Source organism: Leptinotarsa decemlineata, unplaced genomic scaffold (genome assembly GCF_025532065.1).
Source record: "Leptinotarsa decemlineata unplaced genomic scaffold, Ldec_3_MD MMD2_tig00000199_RagTag_RagTag, whole genome shotgun sequence".
NCBI classification, from domain to species: Eukaryota; Metazoa; Arthropoda; class Insecta; order Coleoptera; family Chrysomelidae; genus Leptinotarsa; species Leptinotarsa decemlineata.
Window position 1 is genome coordinate 11,168,927 of NW_027412544.1, and position 18,824 is coordinate 11,187,750.

Consider the following 18,824-nt stretch of genomic DNA (forward strand, 5'->3'; position numbering starts at 1 on the left):
GCACTGGGTCAAAGAAAACACCCACTGGATGTGTGAGCATCATACACAATACCTGCAAAAGGTAAATATATGAGCTGGCATTGTAAGAAACAGGATCATCGGACCCTACTTTTTCGAAACCAGCAAATATTCAGCAATTTGAAGGGAGAATTCGAACAGAAACCATAAACAAGGTTCAACAAGAATTTATTCAACGTTTAGGTTACTGTCAAATACAGCAAGGAATACAGTTCGAACATTTAAAATGAAGTCATTGTTAAATTAATCATTAGAAAAAAATATAAAATAATTAATTGATTTCTACTTTTATTAGATATCAATAAAATTTATTTTCTAAGCGCACATCTTTCAAATTCATTCCATACTTTGCAGACATACTGTATATAGGCTAGCAACGAGCATATCGACACAGTTAAGTAGAAATTACAGTGCGGTTCGCGAAACGATCTAGTGAGGCGATAGACATTCGGATAACAGTTGAAGTGTTTGTTGTATTTAAAGTGAAATAAAGTTAACTTGGATTATTGTTCAGCATAGTCAATTATTGATCAACCCACGGGGAAAAACGTAACATTTTGTTGAGATCATAGGTCAGAAGCTGAACATGGTAAACAAGAAAATCAATGAGACAATTTCATCAAATATTCTCAAAATCACTCTTTTTATTTATTTATTCTACATGTAACTCAATACAAATATTATGACGACAATTTCAAGGATTCCTTTTCGCATTGTATCAACTTCATGGTTTGGTCCCAAATTGTTCTGATCAATTCCTCATCTTTGGCGGTTTTATATGTAGGAACTACAGTGCATTCTTCAAAATGTCGACCAGAATAATGTTCTATACCTTGTTGCAAAGCTGCATGTAACGTTGTCTGGGCACCTTCCTCAGGTGTCTGTGAGAGAAAATTGAAATATAATTGTATTGAGTGGAAAGTTTAACTTTATCAGCGGATCAAACGAGCTCAACTGTTTAATATAGCTTACAATGATTTTTTGAATCGGAAAATATTACTTTCCCCTTTCAAATTCATCTCAATCCCAACACATTATATACTAGGAGTGGCACATTGAGACTTCAGACTTCATTGAGTGGCACAGCTTCGACTTCAGAAAGTTGTCGTATTTAAGGGGACGACGGCTTGTTAATATCAAGATCCATTTCAACCCATTGTAGAAGTTAAAAATTATTTTATTTATTCATGAAAAATGAGAAATAAAACTTCTTATGTTTTTATACCACTTTTATTTGTAGCTAATGTTATTGGAGATTCGTCCTAATACAATGATTTTGAATTAGTTTGAGAATGTTCGTGTAGGACTAAACTGCAGTAACGATAGTTACAAATACAAGTGGTATAAAAACACAGGAAGTTTTATTTATCATTTTTATAACGATATTCTATCACCAAGTAACGGCTACATCCATCAATTTATTTCAATGAAGGTGTAAAATACTTAGTTGATGATTGCATGTACTCAAGCCGGCTGCAGTTGCTTCATCGTATTGTTTAAGGACAGTCTGTTGTTGTGAACAACCTAACAGTTGTTTGAATTCTCTGAGCATTAAACGAATGCTCAGATGAGCAGAAGAGTTCTGCTGACAGCAGTATTGTCAGCTTTCTGGTGTATTTTTGACAATTTCGAGAACGATTCGCATCTTTATATTGTTTTTAACAGTTGCCCATGATTTATACGTCATCCGATTTAAAATAGACTGCCCTTGCCATGTTCCAGACCTGTGAATTGGTCACGATACTGTGTAGTCTTTTGGACTTGCTAAGACCATTGACGATTACACTACTGTTAGCATGATATCAGTCACTTGTATCGACAATATTTCAACAAACATGGAGAAGAAAAACTTCACAGTGGAGATTACTGATCCATGCTAATCCGATCATAGAGCACCAGCCATTTCCATCAAGGAAACAGTTGAGATCTGCAATAAACATAGCTTTATGAGAAAAATAGAAGAAATTGGCTTAAAAAATTTCAGTGAATCTTTGGATAAATAATACTGGAGCAAATTTGATACACTTTTGAAAAAACTGCAACCCTTTATCGGACTTCTTGATAGACAACTATTCTAATCTTGTGGATAAGCATTTTCCATTGAAAAAACAAAAAAATTGAAATCTTCTGTCAGTTACTTCAATGAACACCTCCGTAAGATGAGAGATTCATGATGTGCAATGAAGATTATTAGTGAAGTAACAAACGACCCTCATGATATATCAGCTTATAACTGGAATCAGTTGGAATCTTATAAACTATGAGAGAAATGAAATCGTAGGTTCAACAAAAAAGTCCAATCTGAAACCCGAAGAACTCAATATTTTTTTCCTGAATATTGCCGAAGAAGTCATGAAAACTTTACCCAGCTCCAATCATCGCGCCACTGATTTCCTGAAATAGTTAAAAACCTAAAGACTCTCCATTTCTATCACCTGTGAGCCATGAAGAAGTAAAGAATGCCATAAAAAGCTAAAAGATTCACATTGTTTTGATGTATATTGGCTGAATGCTGAAATTATTAAAGGAACCTCAACTGTACTTCTAGAGCCGTTAAGTAAAATGATGAACCAATGTTTTCTGAATGGAACCTTTCCTGATAACTTAAAAATTACCAAAGTAATACCTACCAGTTCTAAAAAAGGGAGATCCTGACTTGGCCGACAAATAATAGAGACAATTTCGAAGGATCGTCTACTAAACTATTTCAAAAAGTATAGTACTCTGGGTGGGAACTAAATGCTCTACGATACAAGTAGTTCATAAGATTATTACTGACGTAGTCGAGGACTTTGAGAGAGGGGAATAAACCGAAGTCACCCTGTGTGACCTTTCCAAAGCGTCTCACACAATAAACTCTTAGATAAATTGAACTTTCATGGCATACGAGGTATTCCACTTGAATTCGTGCAGGTCCAGTAACTTAGATTTCAAGCAACGTCAATTTCATTATGTAGGATCCAATATGCAGTCAAGCTATTTCTGTCTATCAGTTCCTTAAATTATTCATAACATTCTCCGAGCAATTTCGATGTTACTCTTGGGATCATCAATGCCTCAAGTGCATTAACCTCCGCTCATTTTGTTGAGGCCACAAATCAATATTTCGTTCTCATTGTATTCACTTTCATATGGAAAATTATTGTGTATCAATTAGGCTGTGATGTTACATCATACTCGCACAGAATATTCCAGCTAACCTTTCATGTTCAATTTTTAACTCGTCTGTATTTCAAAAGGTTCGTAAATATGCAGTTTGAATAGAAAGTGTGTTTCGGTGTATGCTTTCAATAACTTTATCCATATGATTCAATAACGTTTTCTTAAATAATCAACGAATTAGTCGACTATTGACAATTGAGATAGATGAAACTGCAGAATCCTTAAAACGTATTTCCTATTATCTTGAAATCCTAAAAATCTTTATAAGGTCTTGCTATTTAAGTTTACTATAAAATTAAATATTTATTGGTTGATAGAAGTTTCATCTACTTATTTGATCAAATTCGAAGAAAATTCAAAAAAATTTTCATGCTTTTTTTTTCGCTAGTTCTCATGGAATAGGCAATCATTCTGGAATCCATACGAAAGAACTTTAACGGAAGCATAAAAAAAATTCCCTGCTTATACCACGCTTGATATTAAATTATATCCGACAGACATTCATGCAAGATACCTCACAGAGGTTAGTCTCGCAGACGTTTCTTGTTCATCCAGCAGCAGGACTGTGCTGAAATTATTCGAATAGATCACCTGCAGACCGCGGTTTCGAAGTAATAACTCTCGTCAGTGCAGGAAAGATACATCCCAAACAGCAGTGTGCCTAGAACTCGATTAATTTCAACTTGGCTCGACTGCATGTATGAAACGTTCGTTTAAAACAAAGATTGTTAACTAGTATCAATTCTCTTTCGTGAACAAAGCCACAAGCGAAAAAGAAACATCTTATCATATACCAAAACTCTAACAGAAATCAAAAGTGAAAGCTATCGAGAAGAGATACATACGTATAAGAAAAAATTGATATTCAGAAATGAATTTTGAAATATTAACCTCTCCCAACTACCTACGCAGTAGGGTCTGTCGTCGGAAAATAACTACTTTCCTGGCTAATACCACGCTGGATATTGAATCATATTCGACAGACATCTATGCAAGATTCCTCACAGTGGCTAGTCTCGTAGATGTTTTTCGTTAATCTAGCAGCAGGACCATGCTGAAATGGAGTTGTGACTAGTTAACAATCTTTCTCTCAGACGAAGGTTTCACATATGTATCGAAGCCGTGTTGAAATTAATCGAGTTCCAGACACTTTGATGTCTGGGTAGGATCTTTCTTGTACTGGCTAGAAATAATACCTGGAAACCGCGATCTGCAGGTGATCTATAGTTGAATAATTTCAGCATGAACGAGGAACATCTGCGAGACTAGCCTCTGTTGGAAATCTTGCATAAATATCTGTCAGATATATCTGCGTGGTATTAGCCGGGGAAATAGTTGGTTTCTGACAGATGTTTACCAGGCCCTACTGTGTAGGTAGTTGGGAGAGATCAATATTTCGAGATTCATTTCGAAATATTAATTTTTTCCTATACGTATGTATCTCTCCTCGATAGTTTTCACTTTTGATTTCTTTTACTAAAGTTTTTTGTCTTGAAGGACATAGTTCCCCCATCTTGATACTTTTACTGTCGTAATTCGAGACAGAGAGTTAGAAACAATCTTCTTCTCCACTTCGAAGTATTATATTACATTGATCTTGTGATTTTTATACGGTTTTTCACTCCACTCATCTTCTAGGATTCAACCAATTCGCTTTGGAGAACCTCCGATTGGAACACTGATCCTGGCCAACATTATTGGAGAGTATTTTATTCAAGGGTCCCAGCCTTTTTTGAAACATCTAGTTACGTAACCCTTCGTCACCTCGAAATGCACTACATACGACGCGACGTCTGACAGAGAACCTTCGATTCCTGTACTCAAGCTGAGTTGTGTTTGTGCATTTTCAGTTTGAAAGTCCAAACTTCGGAAAAGCAGAGATTGTATGATTTTCTTCCACCCTCAGAATATTGATGTTGGATGAGACGACTTACTTTCAAGATGAACTTGCCAATTAGCCTTAGGAACCGGGGTATTTTCCTAAACAACTCGGAATTTATGGCTCCTGGATGCAACGAAAATACGCTCAAGTTGGAGTTTGCCAAAAGTTGGGCCAGTCTCATTGTGAAGAAAATATTACCTAATTTACTATTGCTGTAGCTCATCACTAGCCCAGTATACGAGTTAAGATTTTCAGGAGTCAGTTTCGCAAATCTGGCTATCATGGAAGAAACGTTTATAATTCTACTTGGAGCAGATTTCTTCAGTAGATCTGAAAATGAATTTAGTTTTTCATTAAAGTTCACTCATTTGTGTTAGATGTGGAAAAATTTAGAAACATTATTATTTTTCGCTCAAATATGTTCGTAGCATAGAGCACTCTCTATGCCCTGTTTTGTTTTCATTGCCCCACTGGGCAATGAAAACAAGCGTTTGCTGAAAAATTTCTTGTTTTCTTTGTTTATGTGATGTGATGTGTATATATTTGATGAGGCAATAAAAAAATTTATGGAAAGATTATTATTTTTTTCCAAATTGTCATCCTTTAGGAAATCAATCATTATTACCAAAAAAATCATTGAAACAAAAGCTTTCAAGAAGTTTCTTGAATACTAGATAGTTCATGACACGTAACCATTTATTCAAAAATAATATTCACAAAGTGAGTGACACTCAAAATTTGGCATAGTAATTTTTAAAAGAGACTTTTCGAACACAAGGGAATTTCACAAGTGTAAATGAGGAGCATCACCATTGTTTTTGAGTTTCCAAAGACATGGTAGGACATGGAGTTTCTAGACATGGTAGCACTTACTGAAAATATTACAGAGTTGTGATAGCGATTTTCCATGAATCAGTCATGTTACAAAAAAGAAGCATTGGAGTATTGCTTTTTTTCTAGAGATCATGAAAAAAACATCAATGACAATGGTTATTCTGATAACAAAATAACAGGACGTCCCAGGAATATTATAATGATGAATTTTCCAAAATTGACATGCTCTAAAGAGAAGAAGGGAACGAAATAATATTTCATCACATTGAACAATTATTGAAGAGAAAAATAATTGGTTACACAATTCATGTGATATAAAAAGCTTGTCACAATAATCATCTATTGCAGGGGTTCCCAACTGGTGATACGCGTGTGTGATGTGAGCAACATGCTGTTAATAGCAAACATGACTCAGCTCACGGGTCGCTAGAAAAACGAAATACCCATAACCCAATGAACGACCTGACATCTTTGTTTTTCTATTACATTGGAAAATATAATTCTTAGGTAATAAAACAATAAAACACTTTAGGAATTTCACCTAGAAATCCCCAGATAGTACAATTAGTAAACAAACGGTGTTTCACTTTTACCTATAGGTCTTTAAAAGTATTGTCTTTTACCTCTCACTTGGCATTGCAGGTTTGTTGTGGGCGTTGTAATTATCAATTCTGATGTCACATAAGAAAACTGAACTATGAAACGATTTTTGACGTCCTCTTCTACTTCAAAGGATTGTGCTAAAAAACCTAAGTCACCGGCCAATCGTAAATACGATGGAAGCTACTTACAATACTGTTTCATAGTGAAGACAGGGACTGTCATCATTTATTGCCAGGCCAAGATGAGGGAAAGACAGATGGAAGTGGGTTGACGCTACTATCATAGCTTATATGTTGCGGAGGCCCAGAAAGAAATCCAGAGGCGGTGGCATTATTGAAATCCCTAGAGAAAGTCAATAGAATAGATTTACCTTTTCGGCCCCCTGAAGACGGATGAACCAAGAAGGAAACCGAACATGTCCAGAAAAAAAAATCTTCTATCCCCTCACCCAAAACTTTTGAAGCCACCGAAAGGCGGATTTTTGGAGGGTCGCCAAGAAACCTAAGCCCGTGGAAAAGCCAGTGGTAACCACAAAAAACAGGAATCAGTCTTTCAGCGACTCTGATTCCGAAATGGATCCACCAGTGTCATCAGCATTCGATACAAGAAAGCCAACAATGCCAAGAACAAGAAGCCTCCTTCCAATCGTTGTTCAAGGAACAATCCCGATGAATAGAAACTCCATTCGAATCCTTAAGAAACAATTGGAGAAAGATATCTCAGTAAATAACACTGATGTCTACCTTAATATGTATTAAGTAGTGCAGAAACCATTTCTTGATAGTAAACACTATAAAGGGCGCGAAAGTTGAATTTCACACTTATACCATTTTGGAGGACAAAACGCACGCATTTGTCCTCCGGAGCTAGACTTTGCTTCGAAGGTAGAGTAAATTTAGAAGAACCTCCGGTCATGGACAAGAAGGTGAGCCTAAAATTTCCAAGCGAAATGTTCCACCTGTTCTATTCACAAGGGTAAGATGGGACCTACGGAACAATAGCCGAGTGCTGGTGCAGTGTCGCAGATGCCAGCTCTGGGAGCATACCACAAACAAATGTTCCAGAGCCCCGAGGTGCTCAGGTGGGGAGAGCGAGCGAGGGAACCCATAACTGGGGCCCAACAGAGTCTAATGGAGGCAACTTATGGGGTTGTTTCATGATGTTTATAGTTCACTCGATAAAAATTTCAAATTGAAAAACAGTGCACCTTGTTTCAGCTCTCTAAGTACCGTAGTTTTCCCGTAATTTATTGTTAAAAATCGAATGTGGTAGGCCGGTGACGTCACGACCCTATTCTTGCTTCTTGATCGATTAACCAATAGGAACAACATTGCCATATCGTAAAATTTACGAAGCTTATAATTATCAATTTTATTATGGAAGTGTATATGAACCCGTTAACGTTTTAATTATTGAAAAATTCTCCACATGGAATAAAATGTATACAAAAAATCAAGTTTGGAAATAAGTTCTATATCTAAAATCAGTACACAAAGTTGAAAGATCACAAAATATTTACATAAACTACGATTTTATGCATTATGTAATAATATACTGTTATGTAAATCAAAAAATATAGTAAACTGGATTAAAGAATCATTTCAAATATTCAATTTATTCTGCAATCCTCAATCTGTACAACTGCAATTTATTATATAAAAAAACGATTCCTACCTACATACTTCTTTCTAAATTCAAGCGTTATAGGCTCGCTTGGGTAATCTGTTGAATCTTCCAAAACTTGAGAGGAAGGTTGAATGAGGTCAAGTATGGACAGAATTGATTGTACTCGAACTGATCCAACAAAAGCTTATGAGGTAATACCGTAAATTATATGATAAAATTTAATGAAGTTGAATGGAAAACATTTGATTTTTTTGCAAAAATATTATTTCATTTTGTTTCATACTTTCAGAAACAGTATAGTTGAAGAATACTTGAAGTTGAAATAAACAACTGTGTCATCAAATTCAATATTTTTGTTCCCCTTTTGTTTATTGTCACTTTTGTCACTTTTCAAATGATTTCTATAAAGTCTTGGAAGAGTAGAAGGATTGTAGTTTTTTCTTTTCAATACTTTCACCAATTTTTTTCTCATCATTTCATCCTTTGAGAACCTAAACTCATCATATGAAATAACTCACCTATAAACTAATGCGCTTTCTGTTTCCTTGTGCCTTTCCGCACAATTAAAATCAGCAAAAACTAAACTCGATGAAAATACGAATTGTTCCTACGCGAGCTGTCAGCTAAGAAAAAGTTGAAACACAATGTTGCAAAAACAAGCAGAATGGATCGGATATGACATACATTCTCAATGCCGAATAAACCAGTGAATTGTGATATGGGAACTTCATTTTCCTGAGAAAATATACCATCAGTTAAAATTTTCTGTAATTATTCATTTATTTTTTTTAAGAATAAAGGCAGCAAACAAATAAATATACAATAATAAGATCGCCCGAATCCACGAATTAAGCATAAAAATGGACAATAATATTTGCCTTGATAACTGATATAGTACAAGTAATATCTGAATATGATTCTAAATAGAATTTAACGAGCTTTATTTTCAAATGGTTTTCGAATGCTCATGAATCCTAATGAAATAAATCGAATATGCATTCATGCCACCCACCAAAAATAAAAATTCAACGTTACTAGTATATTAGCCATATTGTCATCCAGTTAGCCAGCGCCCTCTGTAGCGTAAGCGACAATGTTCTTTTTCTAATGTCGATGGTTTCCACATATAACTTCGTATTTTTGATGAAATGATTTCAAAATAAATGTTGAGCCTAGTTTAGTTAAAGCTGAGACCGACAAATTACCAAGAGTCGATTTTGAAATGATCGACGAATTTTATTTGAGAAATTTGCAATACTTTGGTACCGGAAAAGAAAATGAGAAATTGAAACGGTGGGTGGTATATTTAGCAGGTCCCTTTTATTTATATGACATTCATTTTAGACTTTGTCTTTTATCGAAGGATGGAAAATTTTGATTTAATTTTCATTTTAGCTCGGCCAACTGAAAAAAACCATAGATCTCTTAGAGTTTCGTTTTTTGGAAAACTGAAAAACTTTTTGTCTGGTATGAATGATCTGTCTTCACAACTAGGTATAAAACATATTTTATTAATTTTAGTGGTAGTAATGGTAAAATTCAATCCAAAAATAACTTGAAAAAATATTTTTCGGAATGTAAACTAATGATACGGAATATGCAGGTAAATAGGCACCCACCGAGACCTACCTTTTACAAACAAAAAACGGTTTTCAATTAGATAATTGTAACAGTTGTATTCACACCGAGTTGACAACAATAACAACAAACATGGCATATATCAAATTGGTTCATCAGATCTGTGATTGATTGATTGATGGAAAGTGACATCGACGTGTTGCGACTTCAAGAAGGAAATGTTTCATGTGTCTCTAAGCAGTTCAATTCTTTTTCAATTATTTTGTATCTATCATAATGTAACAGACTTCACAAGACTGGAGTCTTACACAGTTGAAAGATATATTCATGGGTAAGTATTATAATTGGATAAAATTGAGGTTTTTGGGTTACTTGAGAAAGAAACTCCGCTATATCAAGTATTGCGTTGTATACGTAGTACCGAAAAGAAAGTGGTGAACTTTGATAGCAACTATTTACCAATCAGTAACATGGTCAGCAGGGTTGGACCAAAGTAATTTATTTGCATCAACAACTGCAAACCATCACTAGTCATACTATGCTCCAGACCACCAACTCCAGCATTATTCACCAATATATCCAATCTTTCTTCGGTATCCAAAATGTTTTTGGCAAACTTTCTCACCGAAGTCATTGACGATAAATTGAGAATCTGCACCACCACATTTTCATTTTGTGTTTCTCTCACTATCTTTTGCCTAGCAGTTGTTGCTCTTTCTTCATTTCGACAGGCAAGAATAACACGTGCCCCTCTTTTAGCAAATTCCAAAGCGGTTTCATACCCAATACCTGAAATTATTGAAAGTGAAACTAGTTGATTTTTCATCATCATATCAAATCCTAAAAATTAAACCATATCCCAACCAGGCATTGAATGTATAAATCTATTAAGAACACTTTCACCACACCAGAACAAAAAATACTTTATCTCTAGGAGCGTCTTGCTAATCAAGTTCGCATCATCAATGTTTACTGTTTATAGAAAAGTACGTCGAGAGATAGAATTTTTGTTGTGATGTGAAAAACGTGTTTCCAATAGATCCATTTTATATGGTTCGAATCCTACCTAGCGAAGTGAATTTCGTGTTGTTTGCTATTTATTTGATGATGGAAACCAGGATGTTTACGGTCACAGTGTCCTACTTTCAAGAGCAAATAAGGAACTTATGGGGAAACAGAAACTCTCATACTATTTTTCGTAGGATGCAAAATAATGGCAAAAGGTTTAAAATTTCGTAGTGGTAGAAATGAATTGTTTGACAATGCTAAGAGATAAGTCATGTTGATTGTAGACGATATTAGTGATCTCGCTCGCATGACTATAATGGACAATAATGTTTATATAGGTTTAGAAAGCATGTCTTAGAAATACGTTCTCTGTGATTGTAATACCCACATAATGTTGAATTTCAAGATAAAAACCACATATGGGAAATCGGAACGAAATCATACTTATTAGAATATATCCACTGTACACATCTCACACATAGAATCGTGGAAATAATTCCAATCACACTCAAATTATTGAAAGCTAAATCAAACCGCAAACTTCAATACAGCACAGAGTTTTTCTTTCTTATGACTCGGGACTTTATTCATGGGGGCTACTTCAACCGAATTGTATATACTGCATCAACAACTCTTAGTCATCAAAATTGAAGAATTTTATATCTTATGTTTTCATTTGTGGAAATTCAGTGTATTCAAGTCTGAAGCCAAGTTGAAAATCGTATTAAACCCCATAAGTTGATGAATATCAAGGGTACTTCATCAAAGAGTTATTAGATAGTGAACTCGCTGTAATGAGATGTGGTCTCCTACATTTATTCTAGCAGGTATTACAAAACGACCTATCAGGTTAATTCACTATTTCAACCGGAATATTCGATGAAAATTGATGTTGGAAAGTATACCTTTGGACTGAATGAGCATTGTCTACTATTCAGATGTGCGACTTTTGAAAATTGTTGTCCTCATTACACCAGATCAGAATGCTATGAAGATAATTTGTATGAGGACTCCTGTTATGGAACAAGACTCTGTACTGCTCTTGAAGAGTATACCACACATTACGGCCAAAGGAATAGGTACCGAGGGTGTCATACATTCCTGAAGTCTAATCTTCGAAGTTAGGACTCAATTCTGTAATGAGCTCCCCAATTACAAAACACAAATTTTCGTTTTTACGAAACTCAGCTCTCTATCGCTACCGCGGGATAATTTTATTGCAATACTCTCGAAATGTATGAAGTATCGACATACTTTCCGTTTGAATGTACGAGTATTTCGAGTGAATGTATGCGCACGCAAATAACCATCTCAATAGTTTCGAACCAATTAAGGCAAATGTGTCGATTTGGTCTAGCTGTGAAATAACATACAAATACACACATCGGAAAAGTCTAGGGATATTTTTATAACATACTAAATATCATAAAAATAAATGCATGAGGTCGTTTAATTTCGATTAAATTGGTACACTCGACCACCTTGTAGATTTCTATGGGTTGAACAAAGCCTGCAAAAACGGTAAATAATCTTTTATCAAGTTTTTTACAAACTGTAGGTTTTCGGCTAAAATGAATAATCTGAAAGTGTCGCGTTTGTACATTCTATGCAGTTCTTGCTCAGCAATTAAACTGGAAATATTGTGCTTTAACATGGAACGCCATCACTTACCATTGGCTGAGATGAATAGAGCTGTAGGGCTTCTTCAAGGTGGCATGCGACAAAATGATGTAGCTCTTCGTTTGGGGGTCTCTCAAAGTGTTTTCAATCGATTGTGGCGGCGTTTCCGTGAAACGGGCAGTCCAGCAGAACAACATCCAGGGCGAGGACGCGCTACAACTGCAGTTCAAGACCGATTAATGGTCTTAATCGCAAGAAGACAACCGAGTTGATTAACGTGTTGCAGCAGACGCACCAGGTAACCATTGGTCGTGATACTGTCAGAAATCGACTGCATGAAGCAGATCTCCACAACAGAAGGCCACTTAGATGTCCACCTTTGTCGAGAGGCAATCGCGGTAGAAGATCAGAGTGGTGTCAAGAACATCAAAACTGGGATTCAAATGATTGGGCCACAGTTTCGTTTACAGACGAATCCAGATTTGAATTTCATCCAGATTCTCGTCGAGTAAGACTGTGGAGACGTCCTGGAAATAATGAACGTTTGAGACACGTCCAGGAAGTCCACACATACAGAGGTGGTACAGTAATGCTATGGAGCGGAATCATGATCGGCGACAGAACCGATATCGTTTTTCCAAATCGCTCCCTCACAGCTTGACAGTACCTCGACACCATTCTTCTACCTATCGTCCGTCCGTTTGCTGGTGCTGTTGGTGAAAACTTCCACCTAATGCACGATAATGCTCGTCCACATGTCGCGCGTCTAGTGACTGACTGGCTCACCAACGAAGGAGTTGATGTATTGCCATGGCCAGCACAATCACCGGACCTGAATCCCATCGAGCATGTGTGGGACATGCTTTAACGAAAAATTACTCCGCATATGGGGAACATTCACACAACGTTTTAATTGAGAGAGCTTTTAATCGCTGAATGGGCAAATGTACCTCAACAAGACATTGACAATCTCATTTTGTCGATGCACGATAGATGTAGGGCCATAATAAACCAGCGTGGAGGCCATACTTTGTACTGATTCCAATTTTTTTTGTATTATGATTTTTTTTCGGGGTGCCAAAGAAGAGCCATATTATTTTTTAGTTTTGCTTATATGCGCACTCAGTATTTTTGACCATTTAATAAATTTTGTTGTAAGTTACATTCGTTTAATAATCACCAGTCAACTTTTTTTCCCTGAAGCGATCTAAAAAAATTAATGCCATTTTTAAAAATATCCCTAGACTTTTCCGATGTGTGTATATTGGCCGAATTATGCTTGGAGTAGCAAAATGGAATTAAGATTTCATGTTCAGAATCACATGATCTGTTTCAAATTCACGTTATGACTATAGGGCCGTAAATATTCTGTATATTTTCCATATTATTTGCACTTCCATTTATGTTTCCAAACTCAATGTTATTTCGAAAGGTACAATGATTCTCAACTGAATAATGAATCTGCAGAAATTATGATGTAGAACAAAAAACAATCGAGTCCAAATGAATTTAAGTACAATTCTTGAATAGTTTTCCTAAGCAATAAAATGAAGAAACACCCTCTAAATGATGAATGAAGATTTAAATATCACTTCAACAAGAAAGAAGAAATGAACTATGCACTGAAATAGTTGAAATTGAATCTTCCTGAATTATTTCCAAACATTCTCACCTGTATTGGCACCTGTAACAATGACAGTCTTTCCAACAAGGCACACTTTGCTTCTACACCATTTCTGTTTAAATTTTTTGCGAAATTTGATCAAGATGAATGTTACTAACAGAAAAAATAACACAATAAAAAACATTCTTTTTGGGAGTATATTTCAAGTAAATATGAATGAATAAAAGTGATTACTTCTGTTGATGACATATCAATATAATGATAATGAGTGATGGAACTCTCGATATTACATTACTTATCTCACTGTGATAATGGATAATTCATCAAAACTGATTGTTGTGCACTCAAGATAATACACATGATTTTTCACGGTTATAATTGGTAAGAGTAAACTAATTGGATACAACTCATCGGCTACCCAGTAGTATGACATGTGGTAGTACCAAAATTAAAATGCTTTCAATTTCATGCTATGATTCTAACTGAATTCAACAGCGAACTGGGGAATAAAAATGTCGACATCGAAGAAAATGATAATTACCAACCTGAAATTCACTCAATCTTCCAAAACAACCTTCAATATCGAAAAAACTATGAGAAAACAACTGAAACAATATTTTTCATCCAGCCTACTGCAGGGCATTTCATAGTGAAAGCAGCGAAATATAGATACAACTTTGAAATGTAATAATATATGTAGAGTCGAAGTAAACGAAATTGTGAACCTTTAAAGTTGGCGGCACTCTCAAAGGCCAAAACAAACCAATACATAGAAATGAACCGGCTGCGAAATAGTTCACGTGGACTGCAGAATTGGCGGTTCGTATTTTCATGGTTGGCTGAAGAGTCATAAAATTGTATTTGAAGTCATGTTGCAATGATGATTAAAAATCGGAGAATGCGGAGATGGTTGAAGCTATTGTGTTCAGTTCAGAAACTGATCGCGATTTGAATGTTGAAATTCGATGTTGGTGCAGTTATAATTACTTAAAATGTTTGTTATCTGTACAAAATGTGGCATCCTTGGACAAGTACTAAAAGTATTACCGAGTGTGATAACAACGCAGACTTTTTCCAGTGTAGTGATTCCATTAGCGATGGTTAACAATGCGAAAAATAGATACCCGTAAATGAGATTCGGATTCATTTAAATATTGAGACACAGAGATATGTTTCAATGTATATAAAAATCTACAACTCAGGTTTGTTATCGAGTGGAACAAACTATTACAAGCAATATCACATTAGACCGAAATTATTTTATCAACTGTGGAAAAATACACAAAATAAACCTGATGGACGCAATGGACGCAAGACGCGATGTGATACAGGATTACTAAACTGTTACAAAAGAAATGAGATTCCTACAACTGAAATCATAAGGACGAATTCGAATACCTCCGGCCATAATGCGAGCTGCTGTGACAAAACTCTTCAGAACTGGATATAGAAACTAGGATTGAGATTTAAAATAATGAATGAACGTCAAGCAGTTATAGAAAGCAGAAAAAATATGGAATTTCGTGACGAATACTTAGAACAAATAATATAGACAAGAACAACGACAATTTTTTTTATTTGGACGGAACTACCTAATAATGGTGGAAATGAATTCACTTTTGATTCAAATGACAACAGTTATAGTGAAACAGAGAATATGGAAGAAGAATTATCAAAAGCTCTCAAAGAAAGTTAGTGAAGTGTTTTTGAAGCGATCGAGGATATATATATATATATATATATATATATATATATATATATATATATATATATATATATATATATATAAATATATATATAAATACGAAGGTTATCGAGTGTCTTGATATAGATAAAGAAGTTTTTTAATCGGACATAGCACTCTAGGAAGTGGCAAACCATAGACACGTGTTTCGGGCTTTTGGCCCATCATCAGTATGGTGCAGCCAAGTGTAAAGATGGGCAACACTTGGTTACCAGAAGAAATAAATACAAATGCACGGAGCCACCAGCAGGAGCCAGCCGCACATTTGTGGTTTCACGTAATAGATCTTGTGTTTACAAAAAAACTATCAGAATCACCACGGAGGCAGCTATAGCTACCTGCGTGACATCCGGGTCCAGGAAATAATATAAATACGAAGGTTATCGAGTGTCTTGATATAGATAAAGAAGTTTTTTAATCGGACATAGCACCCAAGGAAGTGGCAAACCATAGACACGTGTTTCGGGCTTTTGGCCAATCATCAGTATGGTGCAGCCAAGTGTAAAGATGGGCAACACTTGGTTACCAGAAGAAATAAATACAAATGCACGGAGCCACCAGCAGGAGCCAGCCGCACATTTGTGGTTTCACGTAATAGATCTTGTGTTTACAAGAAAACTATCAGAATCACCACGGAGGCAGCTATAGCTACCTTCGTGACATCCGGGTCCAGGAAATAATATAAATACGAAGGTTATCGAGTGTCTTGATATAGATAAAGAATTTTTTTAATCGGACATAGCACTCAAGGAAGTGGTAAACCATAGACACGTGTTTCGGGCTTTTGGCCCATCATCAGTATGGTGCAGCCAAGTGTAAAGATGGGCAACACTTGGTTACCAGAAGAAATAAATACAAATGCACGGAGCCACCAGCAGGAGCCAGCCGCACATTTGTGGTTTCACGTAATAGATCTTGTGTTTACAAGAAAACTATCAGAATCACCACGGAGGCAGCTATAGCTACCTGCGTGACATCCGGGTCCAGGAAATAATATAAATACGAAGGTTATCGAGTGTCTTGATATAGATAAAGAAGTTTTTTAATCGGACATAGCACTCAAGGAAGTGGCAAACCATAGACACGTGTTTCGGGCTTTTGGCCCATCATCAGTATGGTGCAGCCAAGTGTAAAGGTGGGCAACACTTGGTTACCAGTAATTCTGATAGTTTTCTTGTAAACACAAGATCTATTACGTGAAACCACAAATGTGCGGCTGGCTCCTGCTGGTGGCTCCGTGCATTTGTATTTATTTCTTCTGGTAACCAAGTGTTGCCCATCTTTACACTTGGCTGCACCATACTGATGATGGGCCAAAAGCCCGAAACACGTGTCTATGGTTTGCCACTTCCTTGACTGCTATGTCCGATTAAAAAACTTCTTTATCTATATATATATATATATATATATATATATATATATAAATATATATATATATATATATATATATATATATATATATATATATATATATATATAAATAGAAAAGTACTCTTTGATAATTCCCATATTGATTTCAATTCAAGAGCCACCGGTAGACAGCTGTTTCAGCCTATTGGGCATCGTCAGTACCGGGCAGGCGGTCCTCCATTGAAGACAAAATGGGAAAAACCAAGAAAGTACTTGATAGAAATAGCTGCGTAAACGCAAGTGAAACATAAGTGGTACTACCTGTTGGTGTGACACCCAAGTAAACTTGCCAAGTTTTTATGTCAGTGTTGGTGGTTTGACCATTCAACCGACAACTGCGGTAGCAGAAATTTGGGAAGCTAACCTAAAATGCCATCAGCAAACGAATCCACATGTTTCTAGAAATGATATGAAATCTAGAAAGGTTAATGCAGTCAAGCTGCTGTAAAATAATTCCATGAAAATCAAAAGATGAAGAGATAAGTACTTTTGGATCATTTCCATAATGATTTCAATTTAAGAGCCACCGGTAGACAGCTGTTTCAGCCTATTGGACATCGTCAGTACCGGGCAGGCGGTCCTCGATTGAAGACAAAATGGGAAGTCATTTTGAATTTGGTCAGGCTGGAACCTGGCTCCCTTACCCTTTGAACTGATAAGACAAAATGGGAAAATCCAAGAAAGTACTTGATGAAAATAGCTGCGTAAACGCAAATGAAACATGAGTGGAACCACCTATTGGTGTGACACCCGATTCAACTTGCCAAGTTTTTATGTCAGTGTTGGTGGTTTGACCATATATAGTCTAGTTCACATGTACTTTTTTTTGTAACATTTTTCAGCCCTGCCAAAAATTACGACCAAGGTGTCATTCGATTCGTATTTTTGCCTAGAAAGTTTTAGGAAAGGTACGAAAACGCTCCGGTGAAAATGACAAAAGTAATAAACAATTAACTGAAAAAAAATGGGGAAAATTTTCAAACTTTTGCGTAAAAAAAGTTATGACTCCCGGAACTGTAAGTCGATTATATATAATTTTCACAGAACCCTGAAAATAGAGCCAAAAGCGGGTAGTCTGGCTTCCGCGCGCTTTTCGTCACTCTGACATAAAAACAAAAAAAATTATTTAAACATATCAAATGTAAATATTGAGGAATGAAAAAATTCATCTGATGTTGGGATACATCAATGAACAATAATCCGTATTCGAAAAATCTGCATCCCAATTTCAACGTTAATTATAAATTTCGTAATTAATAACTTTTTCAGAATTGAAAGTTAATATAAAATCCCTATAATGATTAAACTAAAACCCTGGCATTGTTTTTCCTTTGGTGAAGTTATCCTTAATAGGCAAAAAAATAGATTACCGTTGCCAAAATGAAAAAATTTTCATTTTCTATTTTTTTATTGACAATTGAAAATTATAATTTTATAAAAAATACATTAATTTTTTTTTTATTTTCTATTGTTTCAATTTCCCATGGCTAAAAACTAATCAGTAATATTTTTTTTTAATTTTTTACAGCTATTGTTAATAAATTTATTATAAACAAATACATTGTTTATAAGCAATTCGAATTTTTTTATGGAAATTATAATAATGGAAAAAAATCATGATTAAAAAAAATGGTCTCTTAAAAAAATTCTTTCTTGCTAAAAAATGCGTTTGTTCATTATGAATTTATTAACAATTTAAGCCTTTTACTAAAGTT

At 35.4% G+C, this 18,824-nt stretch overlaps 1 protein-coding gene across 3 annotated transcripts; it reads right to left on the reverse strand.

Annotated features, from left to right (window-relative positions):
• Positions 1-632: 632 nt before the first annotated feature.
• LOC111514085 (retinol dehydrogenase 11) lies at positions 633-14,220 on the reverse strand. Of its 3 annotated transcripts, none has more exons than XM_023170325.2 (4): positions 14,004-14,217; positions 10,163-10,492; positions 5,115-5,392; positions 633-899 (listed from the first exon to the last, which is right to left on the reverse strand). In XM_023170325.2, exons 1-4 carry the CDS (start codon positions 14,137-14,139, stop codon positions 699-701), a joined length of 945 nt encoding a protein of 314 aa, XP_023026093.2. In that variant the 5' UTR covers positions 14,140-14,217; the 3' UTR covers positions 633-698. The 3 variants fall into 3 exon arrangements, with proteins under 3 accessions (XP_023026093.2, XP_074029035.1, XP_074029034.1); XM_074172934.1 differs by having other exon boundaries at positions 757-899; positions 5,261-5,392; positions 14,004-14,219; XM_074172933.1 differs by lacking the exon at positions 633-899 and adding an exon at positions 1,289-1,945 and having other exon boundaries at positions 5,261-5,392; positions 14,004-14,220.
• Positions 14,221-18,824: the final 4,604 nt, after the last annotated feature.

Excerpts from the sequence above, each read along its gene's own strand:
- LOC111514085 (XM_023170325.2), bottom strand. The coding sequence starts at position 14,139 with ATGTTTTTTATTGTGTTATTTTTTCTGTTAGTAACATTCATCTTGATC. Across the intron at positions 10,493-14,003 it reads TGTTACAGGTGCCAATACAG|GTATTGGGTATGAAACCGCT; the intron begins GTGAGAATGTTT and ends CAATAATTTCAG. Across the intron at positions 5,393-10,162 it reads GCTGACCATGTTACTGATTG|ATCTACTGAAGAAATCTGCT; the intron begins GTAAATAGTTGC and ends ATTCATTTTCAG.